At 55.0% G+C, this 16,470-nt stretch overlaps 1 protein-coding gene across 4 annotated transcripts in view; it reads right to left on the minus strand.

The window, feature by feature from the left end:
* LOC144734834 (myocyte-specific enhancer factor 2C-like) overlaps positions 1 to 16,470 on the minus strand; it is a 115,614-nt gene that overhangs the window by 21,361 nt on the left and 77,783 nt on the right. For all 4 annotated transcript variants that reach the window (XM_078617234.1, XM_078617233.1, XM_078617235.1 and 1 more), the window contains one exon: positions 142 to 267. In XM_078617234.1, coding sequence (XP_078473360.1) covers positions 142 to 267 — 126 coding nt within the window. The remainder of the gene's footprint in view (positions 1 to 141; positions 268 to 16,470) is intronic.

Here is a 16,470-nt window from a genome sequence, read left to right on the forward strand (position 1 = left end):
CTGATTTCTTTAGCTTCGTTTCACGCCGATTTGTCGTCGGCGTGGGGGAGAGGGAACGATGCAGCAGCAGAGATTCGTCGACTGATGTGGAAATGTTCTGACGTGGATGGGGTGGGTGGGTGCGGTGGGGGGGAAACTCACCCTCCCCGTCATGTCTCCGTCGTCGCGTAGGAACTTGTCCTGTCCCATGGGGCTGTGCGGGCCGAGCAGCTCATCCACGTCGCCCTCGGGGCTCTCGCACCCGTTCATGCCCTTCTTGCGCAGCGTCTGCGGGCACGGAGGGAGATGCGGGGACGCGGACGGAGGCGGGGGGAGAGAGATGGAGAGAGAGAGAAAGACAGAGATACGGGAGAGAGAGGGGGGGGGCGAAAGGCAGGGGGGCAAAGAGCGACGTAGGAGATGGAGACGCAGAGGGAAACGGGGAGAGAGACAGAGACACACGGAAAGAGAGAGAGAGACACAGAGAGAGGCACGATTTAGTTTGCCGTCACAGAGCCAGCACCACTGAGAGCCTGGGTTCGAATCCAGGTGTGAGCCTGGAACGCAGGCCGGGTCTCAACCCGGTCACCAACAACCGCACAAGTCAGGTCATCATATCACATTCGTTAACTTTCCAGCTCTGAGAATTTTAAAAACAAAAACGTGACAAACATTTCCCTCTAGCAGCGGAGGCGCGTGGGAAAGCGCAGCGGGTGCTCCCCATAAAAGTGTGTGGACAGCACCAGGCCCCCCCCCCTCCCGAAGAGACCTCAGATGTACTTCTGCGATATCCCATTCCGCAGAGCGTCCTCTTAGCGTCCGGGGCGACGCACCGGAGCCGGCTGCGCAAGAGGAGTTCCGAGCAGACGCGTCACCTCGACCCGCGGCACGAAGCCAATACGGCCGTCGGGGGTAACAGCCCGCTGGGGGGCAGCACTTGGGGGCAGTGCCTGGGGCAGCACCTGGGGGCAACGTTAGGGGGCAATTTTGCCGCTGTCCTACCTATCGTAGCAACGCGACGTTGCGCTCACGTTTAGGCTATGCTGGATCATCTTCACGACGATTCTAGATTTGAAGCTTTCGTGACTGCAAGGATTCATACTCTTAGGCTTTTTCGGTAAAGTCACGTATGTAAAAAAGAAAAAATTCATAATCAAAATAATAGAAATAATAATAGAAATAAAATAATAAATCACGACGTTTTGCCTCCGAAACGTCGTGATTTATTATTTTATTTCTGTTATTATTTCTATTTTTTTACCTACGTGACTTTACCGAAAAAACCTAAGAGTATCTTCACGACGGTCACCGCGTGCACCCGCCCCCCCCCCCCCCCCCCCCCATTACAGATGGACAGAACGAGATCTACTTGAGTTGTTGAAAAATATATATAAAAAAACAAATGTAAGGCAAAGGCTCTTCGTCAGAGCAGAAACAGAAATTACCCAGCTACCCCGCGTTTTTTTTTCCTCTCTTAAAAAAAAACACTCAAGGATAATATTGGTCTGGAAAGCCGACGAATAGGCTGATGGAATAAAACACATTTGTATTTGCGTGGGGAGAGACGGAACGGAGTTCTACTTATGTCTGCTCTGACCCATAATGTTCCGTTTCGGGTGCACGGTGAGTTTGTGCACGACACTGCTTTTTGCGTGTCGGGAACACGGTCCCCGCGGTTCGCGTGGAGTGCTCATGCCAATAGCATCCGGGAGTCCCAACAGCATTTGCTTAACGATCGTGGCTCTGCTCACGTGTCCCAGAAAGTCAGAACCGGTCCGGAATCGGTTCAGACTTCACGCTCTCTTAAACGAGCGCTGCCGCGGGGATAATATCGGTGTGGAAATCCAATAATTGGTATTTACAGTCCGTTCTCCTGTAACGTGGTAGTTGCGTTCCTGAAGTAAACCACGTGATGGGAAAATCGCGTTATAATAAATAATATATAGTCAATCACAGTCCGTGATAACACGCGAGATGCGTACGCAGGCTGAACGAAGACTTGAGGCTCGTGCGTAGCATCTAGACACATCCAGCAGCATCCCAGTGCCACGTGTGACGCAATACGCCGAGGCAGCCACACAACCGCACGACCACTTATTCCTAAATTTCGATTTAAAGCGTTCGTGACTGCAGGGATTCATCATCTTGGTTGTTTCGGTAAAGTCACGTAGAATGGAAATAATAAAATAATAAAAATAAAACATAATGAAATAATTCTCACGACGTTTCGGCCACAAGACAGAGTCTGAATGACTTCTCGACAGACCTGTTCTTCACCTGAGGACGGCTGCTTGCGTTGTGGCCGAAACGTCGTGAGAATTATTTTATTATGTTTTATTTTTATTATTTTATTATTTCCATTCTACGTGACTTTACCGAAAGAACCAAGAAGACGCTTATTCCTACTCGCGCCGTTCACTCGATCGCGTTACATCCAATTCGCGTTTAAAAAAAAAATGTCTTCCCTCGTACATTCGTCGAGTTGCGTCCAATCCGTGTCACAAAAACAACACGTGGCATCATTGGAGGAGAGAGACTTCACGTGGCGTCCGCCCTTGCTCTGCGTAGCGCCAGGCGGCGACATCGGTTTCGCGAGGATTCGGCAACGGTGACGGCGTAAGAGAGGATCCGGCGCGGTATTTTCAGCCGAAGTTTCGACGCCCGCTTGCCAGCACGCGGGACGCAGAAGCGCCGTTCGAAGGCTGCGAGTCCGCCGCTCGTCTATTTTAGAACTTTGTTTTCCAGCGCGCCGCGGCCTGTCGGCCCGGCAGGGTCGGCGCGGGGTTGGGGGGGTCACGTAAACGCGTCGCGGCCTTCGCCGTGGTTCCTAGCCGTCGTCGACGCGATCGCGACGGGCCGCGTGGTCTGTCCGCTCGTTGTCGTTTGCAAGCCTCGAGGTCGTGCAGACAAAACGTTACTTTCGGGGTTTTTTTTGGAGCCGGGACGAAGTGACACGGCCGTAGTCGGCCTCGCAGCGGCGGCGGCGGCGGTGGCGGTGGTGGTGGGAGCGGCCGGCCGGCCGGGGGGTGGCGGTGGCTGAGGTGGCTCAGAAGCCCACCTTTTACATTCTTTATGAAGTCCAAGAAGTGTTGGAATGATATTTAAAGTGCACGACACTTAACAGTGGGGCCGACCGCATCGTCATTATTCGTCGTGCAGCTGAGCACCCAACGGTCGTGCTGACGTCTTTGTAGAACAGGTAAAGGTGCAGCCCCTGAAAGCGCTTGCTCGCTCACGCCACTGCTGGCAAGTTTTGTCTGCTTGTTTTTTTTTACCAGGTAAGGCCCCACTGAGCTTTCTAGGAACTCTTTTTCAGAAGCGATCTGGCCACAAATGATAGCTCAACGAGAAGTCGCTTATCATCGTGTGGACATTTATATCAGCAGCCAAATACTCTGAACGCGTGGCGATGTTGATTCTAAACGTGGAGGGGAAAAACAGGAGGACCCGGAGAAAAATCTACGCGACCATGGCGAGAGAGACACGCAAACTACAAATATACAGCAGGCGTCAGGGTCGGGATGGAACCCACAACCTCCTGTATACCAGGCGAGGTAGTTAACATCTCCTAGCCACCGTGATGATGATGAGAGAGAGAGACACGCAAACTCCAAATATACAGTAGGCGTCAGGGGTCGCGATCGAACCCACGACCTCCTGTATATCAGGCGAGGTAGTTAACATCTCCTAGCCACCGTGATGATGATGAGAGAGAGACACGCAAACTCCAAATATACAGCAAGCGTCAGGGGTCGCAATCGAACCCACGACCTCCTGTATATCAGGCAAAGTAGTTAACATCTCCTAGCCACCTCCCCGTACCCCTCCCACGTTCCCCTCCTCACCGGTCCTTCGAGCAAGGTCAGGCTGCGGGGTTGACCTTCAAACGGACAGGTACGGCCAGAGAGATAAGAGGGGGGAGCGAGTGGGCAAGCGGCGAGAGAGGGGGGGGGGGGGTGGGAGAGTCTCGGGGGGGTCGTGATGAGGGGGGGGGGGGCTAGGCAGAGGGAGGTGGGAGAGCCGTTGCCGCCGATGCTGCCCAGGGTCACGCACTCCGCTGGGGGGGGTGGGGGGGGTCCTGCCTAAAATTATCCGCCACCAGAGAGACCAGGTGGGGGGGGAGGAAGTAAATAGCCGTATAAATAAATATATAAATAACCTCCGGCGCAATTAGGCACGCGGTTGCACGCAACTGCTCCTCCTCGTCGCATGCGCGTGTGTGTGTGATGTGTGTGTGTGTGATGTGTGTGTGTGTTGTGTGTGTGTGTGATGTGTGTGTGTGATGTGTGTGTGTTGTGTGTGTGTGTGATGTGTGTGTGTGATGTGTGTGTGCGTGACTGTGTGTGTGCGTGACTGCGTGTGTGATGTGTGCGTGCGTGACTGTGTGCGTGCGTGACTGTGTGCGTGCGTGACTGTGTGTGTGCGTGACTGTGTGTGTTAGCGTGAGTTTGTGCACACTCACTAACAGCACTTGCCCTGACAGCCTCAAAATGCTGCACGCTCTGAGATCTTTGGTGTTTTGCGCGGAGCGGCGGTGCAGCGGTTAGCGCGCCGCACTACAAACCCAGCCACCCGCGGGTTCGATTCTCGACCAGGGGCCCACATCGGTGTGACGAATATCTCAACCGGTCCTGGATTCTCCCCTAGATCTACTTAGCCTAAAATGAGCACCTGGGGCGGCACTGACGACGCAAATGCGGCCGGGCACGGTGATGTCCTCACATCCCACCTCGTGTGTCGCGCCGGCCTTAATTGGTGCGTGCGTGCCCGGGTACACGGGCAGCCGCGGTCGCGTTCTGTCCCGCGCGCCCATCGTGCCCATATAACCTCTCTCGCTCGCGCGATGGCAGCTCCCCAACCACACAGCCAGACCGCCGTCACTCACATCGCAAAGCCCCCGGCACCCCCTTCACTCCCCCCCTGGCATCCTCAGCTGTTTTGCCACCTGTCTTCACACCTCCCTGCCCCACCGCCAACGGGCAACAACACCCACACGCACCCACATTCACCCACACCCACCCACACTCACCAACTCTCACCCACACTCACCCACACCCACCCACACTCACTCACACTCACCCACACTCACCCACACCCACCCACACTCACTCACACTCACCCACACTCACCCACACCCACCCACACTCACCCACCACACTCACACTCACCCACACTCACCCACACCCAGCCACACTCACCCACACCCACCACACTCACCCACACCCACACTCACCCACACTCACCTACACCCAGCCACACTCACCCACACCCACCCATACCCACCCACACTCACCCACACCCAGCCACACTCACCCACACCCACCCACACCCACCCACCACCCACCCACACCCACCCACACTCACCCACACCCAGCCACACTCACCCACACTCACCCACACCCACCCACACTCACCCACCCACCCACACCCACCCACCCACACCCACCCACACTCACCCACACCCAGCCACACTCACCCACACCCACCCACACCCACCTACACCCACCCACACTCACCCACACTCACCCACACCCACCCACACCCACACTCACCCACACCCAGCCACACTCACCCACGCCCACCCACCTACACCCACCCACACGCCCCCACACCCACCCACACTCGCCCACACCCACCCACACTCACCCACACCCACCCACACCCACCTACACCCACCCACACTCACCCACACCCACCCACACCCACCCACACTCACCCACACCCACCCACACCCACACTCACCCATACCCACCCACACTCACCCACACCCACCCACACTCGCCCACACCCACCCACACCCACCTACACCCACCCACACTCACCCACACCCACCCACACCCACCCACACCCACCCACACTCACCCACACCCGCCCACACCCACCCACACGCACCCACACCCACCCACCTACACCCACCCACACGCCCCCACACTCACCCACACCCACCCACCCACACTCATCATCACCCACCACCGTCATCACCATCAATGCCAACAATATCCATGCCAGAGAGTGAATGAGTGAGCGAGCGGCGAGCGAGTGTGTCGATGAGCGAGCGAGCGAGCGACTCCCACCGCCATCAACATCCAAGTGAGCTAGTGAGCAATTGAGAGCAAAAACCTGGTGATCAAGTGAGTGAGTGAGCGAACGAGCGAGCGAGCGACTCCCACCATCAACAACATCCACCACCACCGCCCCTCCCGTCAAACCTCCCTCCCTCCCATCCATCCACTGCCCCCCTGCCTCCCACCGCTGCACCACATCCCTTCGGCTGCTCGCTCGCATGACCATACAAGGCGACAGGCGGGCAGCGAAGAAGGGGGCCGATGGGGAATTGGCACTCACGGAGCCAGGGCTGCGCTTGTGCCACGGGTCAGCATTGGCACACGAGGGACACGGGGGCGGGGGGTGTGGTGTGGAGGGGGGTGGTAGCACATGGGGGCAAGTCGAGGCAGGACAGGGGCAAGGCTGGGTTGCTGAGAACCTCTCCAGATGCTGTGAGTGACGGTCCAGCGTCAGTTTGTGGATTCATCGCTTCTCGCCGGCGCTTGCTAACGGGGGCCCTGGGGTGGGGGGGGGGGTAGTTGGGGGGGTAGGTTGGTGGGTAGGTGGGTGGGTGGGTAGGTGGGTGGGTAGTTGGGTGGGTAGGTGGGTGGGTGGGTGGGTAGGTAGGTGGGTGAGTAGGTTGGTGGGTGGGTAGGTAGGTGGGTGGGTAAGTAGGTGGGTGGGTGGGTAGGTAGGTGGGTGGGTGGGTAGGTGGGTAGGTGGGTAGGTGGGTGGGTAGGTGGGGGGGTAGGTGGGTGGGTAGGTGGGTGGGTGGGTAGGTAGGTGGGTGGGTGAGTTGGTGGGTGGGTGGGTGGGTGGGTAGGTGGGTGGGTAGGTGGGTGGGTAGGTGGGTGGGTTGGTGGGTAGGTGGATGGGTGGGTGGGTAGGTGGATGGGTGGGTGGGTAGGTGGGTAGGTGGGTGGGTAGGTGGATGGGTGGGTAGGTGGGTGGGTAGGTGGGTGGGTAGGTGGGTGGGTTGGTGGGTAGGTGGATGGGTGGGTGGGTAGGTGGATGGGTGGGTGGGTAGGTGGGTGGGTAGGTGGGTGGGTAGGTGGATGGGTGGGTGGGTAGGTGGGTGGGTAGGTGGGTGGGTGTGTGGGTGGGTGGGGGTGCTGTGGCTCGGTGGTGGGAGCGAGCGGCTCGCGATCTGAGAGAGGTCGCGAGTTCGAATCCCGCTTTTGTGAGGGTTGACTTGGCCCACGTCAAAGCTCCGGGGTGTCCATAAAAATGAATACCCCCTATGGAGAGACTCGCCCGCCGTCCGTAGGGAATGTGGAATTTCCACTACTGTGGCTCTGCAGGGGGAGGTGAGCGCCGATGATGGCTCGATGCTCCCTGGAGCCGCGTGCTGCGGGGAGCTCGCGGTCTCTCCGCTGCCGAGATGGAGGCTTCTCCTGCGCCGTGTCCGTAGTGGGCGGGTTGTTTCACCATACTTCACCGTGCCGTTATCGCGGGGTAGGGGGATGCACGGGACCGGTTCGGGGTCGCTCGGCCACTCGCGTTAAACCCTGGCTGAGAATCGAACTCAGGCGGCGTGTGAGGGTTCGTAGTGCAGTGCGCTAACCACTGCGCCGCCACTCCACCATGCAAGTTATCTTATGCTTTCATAATTCAAGCTTTTGTGTACATTTAATGTAACAGCGTAAAGAGTTACCTCCCTAACATGCAAATGACCCAGTGTTAAATGCGTTACAAAGTTCAAAAGTATATTTAGTTGAGCACTGCATATGCATCTTAGGACTGGAATTAATTCCGAATTTTTGCAGTATTTTTTTTTACCGAGATAATTCCAGGTCGAACAATTGCTCCCCCCTCCCTTCCTCACTCCCTCCGCCCCCTGGCTCATCCGATAAATAATCACGATTCAGGGTCGCAATTTGATTGATTCGTCTTGAAACACCATAGTGGACATGGCAGACCCCAGTGTCTGCAACGAGGCGATTCCAACGGGCGTCACACGGCCCTGAAGAATCGCTAACAGGCGATTCATCGGCGCTCCGTCATATCGGCCCCCTCACCGAATTACCCAAAACGTCTAAAGCCCCCTTTGACGTTTGCCTGCCACTGTTCTGAATCCCCCCGAACCGACGACCAGCGGAGACTTATCGCCTCACCGCCGTGGCGTCAACGACGCCGCCTTCCGTTTGCAGACGTCGCTTGCGCCCGCGCCGATATCGCCGCGTGGCCTTCGAAGGAAAATATTTTACGAGCGGGCAAACGTTTTGGGCAATCAGCCCTTCTCAACAGTATACGTTTTCCCGAAGCGTTGCCTTATGAAACATATTTTCATTCACTGATGAAAGCTAAATAACGGTTTTGCTTGTAGACTTACCGAGTTACTATTTGAACTGCACGTTTGTTCGAAGTTTTAGTGGAGGATAATAATTCAAGGCACGGGTGGGGAGAGGCCTCATTTTAAGACCGGAGCCTGTTGAGAAGTGAGGTTTGATTGACGAATGTGTTGGGTTGTTGTTATTGTTTGCGAACCACCACTGCCGTTGAAGCAGTAGCAGCGGTAATCACCAGATACGTTGTTTGATGGGAAACGAGCAGAGCGACAGTGACCCAGTGAGCGTGGGGAGCGGTGGCGCAGTGGTTAGCCTGCTGCGTTACGAACCGGAGTTCGATTCCCGCTCACGGCCAACAACACCGGTGACGATTATCTGAACCGGTCCTGGGCCTCCCCCTAGGTCGACTCAGCCTCAAATGAGTACCTGGTGAGGTGTGAACATTGCTCCTGGCGAGACAAAGACGGTCAGGCGTGGTGCTGGCCACCCACCCTCCCGTGTGCCGTGCCGGCCTTCGTAGGTGCTACTCGCTAGCAGCACCGTGCCCCGACAGCCTGTTAGAGGCCACGCGGCGGGGATCTTTGTCTTTAAACTTAATTTGGAGCTTTCGTGACTGCAGGAATGACTCTTTGGTTCTTTCGGTAAAGTCACGTATAAAGAGAAAATAATAAATTAAATACTAGCATACGACGTTTCGATTGCAACACAAGCAATCGTCATCAGGTATAAATGAAATAGAAACACACATCTAGTATACTTAGAAATGTAATGTAATACAACAGAGAGTCGGATAACATAACAGTCAACACCCTACCTGGTTGATTACGTTCTTCCTGAGAATGCTAAATTTGAGAGAGAGATAACACACAGAACCAGAGACATATAGACAGACATATAAGCAGACAAATATCACAGAGATACATAGAGAACAAACATAGTTCTCTCTCTATGTATCTCTCTCTCAAATTTAGCATTCTCAGGAAGAACATAATCAACCAGGTAGGGTGTTGACTGTTATGTTGTATTACATTACATTTCTAAGTATACTAGATTTGTGTTTCTATTTCATTTATACCTGATGATGATTGCTTGTGTTGCAATCGAAACGTCGTATGCTAGTATTACATTTCTTATTTTCTCTTTATACGTGACTTTACCGAAAGAACCAAGAAGAGTAATCTTTGTCTTCGTTGCTCGAAAGCCGAGTTCGTTACTGCCGTGCGAGCCGTTCGTCACCAGCCAGAACTTTCAACGCGAAATTCCGTGAACTTTGGTCAAACCCGGCCTGGGCCCCCTCACACCTCCCCAAAACCCCGCCCCCCCCCACCCCTTCCCCACTCCACCATCGCCAATTCCCGCTCTGTGGCGCCGTTATCTGCAACGGAAGTGTGGCAAAAAGGAATTTTCGGCGGTGTAGCTGCAATTCGGCCGTGCCTTCACAACGGAAAAAAAAATGTTCAACACATGTTGCACGTATTTACATAACAAGAGTCTGGTCCAGTAGCCGGGGGGGATGGTGGTGGGGGGGGTCTCAGGCTTGTTGGGATGGTGCCCCCCCCCCAGCCCTGTCCCACCAACGCCCCCCACCCAACCACACAACCAGTGCCGGATTAAGCGAGTGTGGTGCCTGTAGCAGATGTTATAAAGGGGCCCGAAAAACACATAAATATTAAAACGCACATTTGTAACTCGCACAGTAAAGTAATTGTATTTTTTCATTTGCTATACAGCCAGGTAATACGACAAATCGCTAACCTTGAACACCCAGTCGTTCGTAAAAAGTTGAAGGCGGTATAGTACTATAGTAATAGAGCAAGTGCAGAATCACTGAACCGGGAGTGACAGCTTGAAAGCATTTAGCGTGGGGCCCTTCAAAGTACGGGGCCCGTAGCATATGTAACTACTTTTGCGACTAGGATAATCCGGCACTGCGCACAACGTGGAACCAACCCCAGCAACCCCACGTTCAAGAGACCACAATATCAAAGGGGTCACGTCTCCACACGCTCCCACAGACTGTTGGGGCACTCAGCAGCACCTACGCTGAAGGCTGGCACGGCGCACGAGGGGGATGGGTGGCCAGCACCAAGCCCGGCCACCGTTGTTATCGCCAGGGATGATGTTTACTACACACTGCACCGGGCACGCATTTGAGGCTGAGTCGACCTAGGGGGAGGCCCCGCACCGGTTCAGATAATCGTCGATGTCGTTGGTGGTGGCCGTGAGCGGGAATCGAACTCGGGTCGTAATCGCGCGTATGCGTACTAGCACGCATATGTACTCGGACACGTGTACTCACACACACACACTTCTTCTCCAAGCATCTACGGGCGTCATTTCCTCCGCTGGAAAAAAAACTCAGTGTGCAACACCTGGGAAAGAGCAGCACGGGAACGGCGCAGCCACGGCCACGTGCGCACTTCACACACGCACAGACTCACGCATACACGCACGGACTCAAAGACAAAAACAAAGATCCCCCGTATAGCCTTAACAAACTGTTGGGGCAAGTGCTGTTAGCGAGCACCTATGAAGGCCATCACGGCACACGAGGGGGTGGGTGGCCAACATCACGCCCGGACGCCTTTGTCTCCCCAGTGGCGATGCTTACACAACGCACCAGGTACTCACTTGAGGCTGAGTCGACCTAGGAGAGGCCCAGAACCGGTTCTGATCATCGTCATTTGGTGTTGGCCATGAGTGGGGAATCGAACTCGGGTCGCCGGGCTCGTTGCGCAGCGCACTAACCGCGGCACCACCGCTCCCCACACAGACTCACGTACGCACACTCACGTACGCACAGACTCACGCACGCACCAACGTGTGTTCCCGTTAAATTCCCTGCCCCCCCCCCCAACTGACCACAGAGAGGCAGTGCCAGAGGCCAAAGAAAACACAACACTTAGCCTGGTATCGGAAACTCGCAAATTCGTGTCCAAAGAAGACAAAGAAAGCTGACGGTTTTTTTTCTTTTCAGCGATCAAAATGAACATTTTTTTTGTCGTAGTTTCTGCGCGTGTGTGCTTTTTTAGCGGTTACTGTGCCTCCTTAGCCGGACGCGCTTGCCATTCCGCGGAGTTTTCTGCGCGTTTGTTTCGTGCGTTCGCCCGCCCGTGTGTTCGTTCCCTGCGCCGGCAAGAGCAATCATTTTCGCGAGTTTCTATTAACATTTCAAGTCGACAGTGGCGGCGATGAGCGGGCGAACCGCCGCCAAGCGTGACGATGACTACGGCTTACCCACCAAAGCGCGGATCCTCCCCAGTGATCACGGAACGCTGGGCCGACGTCGGGCCCAACGGTTCCAATCACATGCCAACGTTGGCCGAACAATGCATGTTTATTTTTCGATTTAAAGCTTTCGTGACTGCAGGGATTCATCTTCTTGGTTCTTTCGGCAAAGTCACGTAGAAAAAAAATAATAAAAATAAAACATATATTTTTTATTTTATTATTTTCCTTCTACGTGACTTTACCGAAAGAACCAATAAGATTGCATGTTTACTGCGTCCACCGGCGATAACTTTCACCGACGCGCTCGTTTGCGACGAAAACATTAGTCCGCTCGGTGTTTTCTCTGTCGGCGGTGACAACGAGCGGCCGAGTTCTCATCGAGCGTGACGATGTTCATGACCGCTGCCACCGGGAGACAGAAGCGCGCTCAAGGTGACCCGTAGACTCCCATAGACACCAACAGGCAAAGGGCTCGAGGTCACAGAATTGGTGAAGAGGATCAGAGACACTGAGCTGGGACCACTGAGATCCTGGGTTTCATTAAGCCGGCCATCAACCGCAGATTAAAATGGGTTCTCAGGTGCACTGAGTTGGTGGCCTCAGCCCGGCCACTAATGAGCGCACAACAACAACAAAATCAGTCACGCTGAATTTGTTTTTCACTTCATGTTGCTAGACTCGAGCATTACTTTGCAGGAAGGCGCCGGACAGGAAACGTGCCAATGCGTTGTGCGTCCAGAAGATCACTTGGAAGTAATCTCAGAAGTAGTTGCGTGAGATCTGTTTCCGCGGGCCGTTTCCCTGAACAGCGCCGCGCTTTGCGTCCAGCTCTGGGCTTCCCCGAATTGACACCCCCATCCATTTCCCCTTCCCGCCCTGCGATGTCCCGGTAACTTGCCAGCGACTGCCGACAGTCTTGGGCCGCGGTCACCCTTGGGGCTGTTGGCCCTCCTCGTAGCGAGAGATCGGCCCCACAAGGGGGCCTTGCTCAGCTGCAAACGAACGCCTGAGCCCGGAGAGAGTCAAGGAAGGCACCGGAAGACGTCGTCGGCCAAGCAGAGGTCGCAAATGGGTTTTGATTCCTTACCCGTACCCGGCCGCACCAGGGTCGCAAATGGGTACCCGTACCCGGCCAGGTACAGGTACTCGTACCCTACCCGTACCCTACCCGAAATCAGTGACAAACTGTTACTCACCAGTTACTCACGGCCTACCTGTACCCGTACCCGGCCGCACTAGGGTCGCAAACGGGTACCCGTACCCGGCCGGGTACGGGTAGCCGGGTATTGGGTAGGGTACAGGTACCCGATTGCGACCTCTGCGGTCAAGTGCGGATAATGATTAAAAGTGGTTGAAGGAAAAGGGCCCAAACAGAATCGGCTAACTTTAAAGACGGGAAGGTACGCCCCTCACCACTCGGTGGGGCGGTGGGTGAGTGGGCCCACTTGAAACCCAGGTGAGGTCCCTGCAGATTTTTTGTACCCCCACCCGCCCCGACCGCCTCGCGGCTTATGCTCTTTATTGGGCTCGCGTTGAAATGCAATAAACAAAAATACATCTTTTATTTTATTTTTACCCGACGGTACGGAAAGTGTTGGACGCGGCTCGCGGCGGCGCGCGTTCGCCGCGACGAGGGTTCTACGTCGCGATCGGCGGCTAAGCGTGATTAGACCAAGAGACGGAGAGTGAAGGTCGAGTTTTCTTTAACGTCGGTTTAAGTCTTGACAAGTTTCCTCCTCCACCCCGCACAAACCTCCCCGCCCCACACCTCCCTTTCCTTGCGTCACTCTTTCGTGTATTTTTTTCTTTAAACACAATCCCAGCCGTTTCCCCCCACCCACCCACGCCAGAGAGAGAGAGCCAGAGAGAGGGAGAAAAAAATCCCAACCAAGGGCACAGCGCTATTTTTAGCTCGGACGCCCGAGCTATTTTTAGCGGGCGGAGGTCACGAAAGTGGAAAAAAAAAATCCGGCCGCAAATGGGATCGGGATAAGGGAAGGAAAGGGTGTGTTTTTTTTCTGCCTAAGTACCCGCAGTTATGGAACACACACGAGAGAAGAAGAGAGAGAGAGAAAAAAAGTTTAAGACGAAAATTGAAATAAATAACAATTAACAATGCTCTCACGCGCGCACTGCTGCTGCTGCTGCTCGTCGCAACGATCGTCGGATTGTTCCGAGCGTTGCGAATGCATTGTGGGATTTTCACCAAAAGCCGGCGTTAAAAAAAAATCAACAACAAAAAAAGCCCCGGCGAAATTTTGAAAAAGAAAATTCTCTCTTATTCCGCGCGTGCGTCTCTCTTTGCGTAGCATTGGAGAGACAAAGGTGGCCGAGCGTGGCGCCGGGCACGCCAATCCGTCGTGCCACCGTACTCGCTAACAACACTTGTCCCAAAAGCCTATGCAGGCTATACGGGGGAACTCTTTGTGCTGTATGTCTAATCCGTGGGTGGAGCGGTGACGCGGCGGTTAGCTCACCGCACACTGCAAACTTGCCAGTTCGAGTTTGATTCCTGGCCACGGCCAACATCAGTGAGGATTATCAGCATCCACTCGGCCTTACATGGGTGCCTGGTAAGGGGAGACGAAGGCAGCCGGGCGTGGTGCTTGACACACACCACCCCCTCGTGCAAGCGTGCTGAGTTTCAGTGGGTACTTGCCAGCAGCACTTGCCCCAACAGCCTATGTAGGCTACAAGGGGGATCTTTGTCTTTGTATCCACATCCTGCCCCCAGCTCCGCACAGACCCACCCCGCGTGCCTGAGCCTCCCCTCGTTAGTCATCTCCCATAAGGAGGAGGAGGACGAAAATAAATAATCATTAAAATCCATGAAACACCGGCACGGCTGCTCATTACAATCGCCCGATCTACATGAAGACATCCACCCAGTTCCGAACGGACACAGTCAGCTTCAGCGGAGCACGGAATACACCGGTCATGTTTTCTCCACTGCTGGATGAAGGCCTCCCCACGCCGGCGCCGTCCATTGCGATCCTGCGATGCCACACTCTGTCTCGCTCATGCGCAATCCATCGCACCGATCTCATCGCTCCATCTCCGCACGTCAACGTGCTTTGGGGCTTATTCCCTCCTCTTTGGCTGACACTATAACTAGTCTCATCCATCATGATGATGACGATCATCATCATCATGATGGATCATCATCATCATCATCATCCCTTCCAGCCATGACGTGTCCTGTCCGAGCCCACTCACTTTCCTTCACGGTCAATGCGATGTCTCTGCCTTGCGTTTGTCCTCTGATCCACGTGTTCCACTTTGTGTCTCTCTCAGTGTCATCCCCAGCATGCATCTCTCTTCTATGCCTCTTAAGTGCAATGTGTACATTTACGTACTGCATGAACCCTTCCGCCAATCCACTGCTGGATGAAGGCCTCCCCACGCTGTGCGGGGCGTAGGGATCGTTTGCCAACTCATTAATTACCTTGTCACCCGAGCGATTAATTGCAGGTTTTGGTGAAGGCAGATAAGTGTGGACGTGGCACCATAGGAGTACTGCACAACAATGGGCATTTCTGCGCTGCCCTTTGCTGCCCACGCTTTGTGTCGGTTCAGCGGAGCTCTCTTTTAATCGATGTCGGGGGGGGGGGGTGGAGGGAAAACGGCGAGATTTGGAATTTAATTTTTGCAAAAGTCAAAACGCGCGTGAGGTGTGCCGTGGATTTGTGTTCCAGCGCGTGCTCGTCTCAAGGGAAGAACGGCGCTCTTTGTGGTTCGGGACGACGCAAATCTGGCGGCTGGAAACGCACGGCAAGGCAATCGCGTTCCGTGCCGTGAGCGCTTACTGTACGCTAATTGCCATGATCTTCTTTCTAGGGCCCCCCTTCCCCCGTCCCCCCAAGACAGATTTTTCTCATTTAAAGGAAGAAATTAAAGAAATCAAATGCAGGAATGTTTGGCGGAGTTTCAAACGAACGTTTCCGAAATGGCTCCTGCTCGCCGTTGCTTTCGTCCCGAGTTTTTCCTTTATCGCCCCCGAAACATAAAAAAGGTGCGGCCCCTGCGAGGTGACCCCTTGCGACGCTGCTGGCGACGCTGCTCAGGGGGGGGGGGGGGCTATGAGAGAGGCACCCTAGAGGGCACCGGCGGTGATAACTCTTCCGCGCCGGCGACAAAGCCGAGAGAGGTGCGGTCACCCACGCTTTACCCCACCACCACACGCGACCTGCCGAAACTGCTAACTGCGGTGCACCCGCTCATGCTGCTGAGCGGACGGAGGCTGTGGTGGTGAGGGGGCTGAGTAATTCATAAATGTTCAGGCTAGGGTTGCTAATTTTGGCATTGTTAGTCACCGCTGCACGGTGTGACCGGTGGGAGCCCAGCTGCCCGGTGCTGTCGCTGCCACCGATCACGGCGGGACACGCCGTGCCGCTAAAACGTTCGCTCGCGTGCGCGTCAAATCCGGTCCGGGAGGAGACCGTTGCCTCACCTTGGCCTCGCTGGCCTCCTCTTCGAATCAACACGGAACGTTGGGCCCAACGTTGTGCCAATGTTGGGCCAATTTTTGGCCGACGGTTGCAACCACATGCCAACGTCGGAATGTTTACTGGGTTCAGAGGGCCATTGCGAGACACGTCGCCTGCTGTGAACTTTTTGGGGCAGCGTTGCTGACGAGTTTTAGTTGTTGTCGTTGTTGTTTGTGCTTGTGCACCGCCGCCCACGCGGTATCGCCAAACAATCCGGTTCGATTTTTGGAGCGGACTCGATGATGGGGAAGGCACGGATTTCGAACTTCGACAATCGATTCCCGAGGAGCGACGATCGCTTTTAGGTCACCATCGTTTCCGACGGCTCGCTAAGTTTCGGTCGCGTCGCTCGAAGCGGAACTCTTTTTTCTTCCTTCTCCTCCCCACATTCACAGTTTCCCACCCACCCCGACGATGGATGATGGCACCGCAATAAAACC

This window comes from Lampetra planeri, chromosome 53 (genome assembly GCF_965212315.1).
Source record: "Lampetra planeri chromosome 53, kcLamPlan1.2.h2, whole genome shotgun sequence".
Taxonomy (NCBI): Eukaryota; Metazoa; Chordata; class Hyperoartia; order Petromyzontiformes; family Petromyzontidae; genus Lampetra; species Lampetra planeri.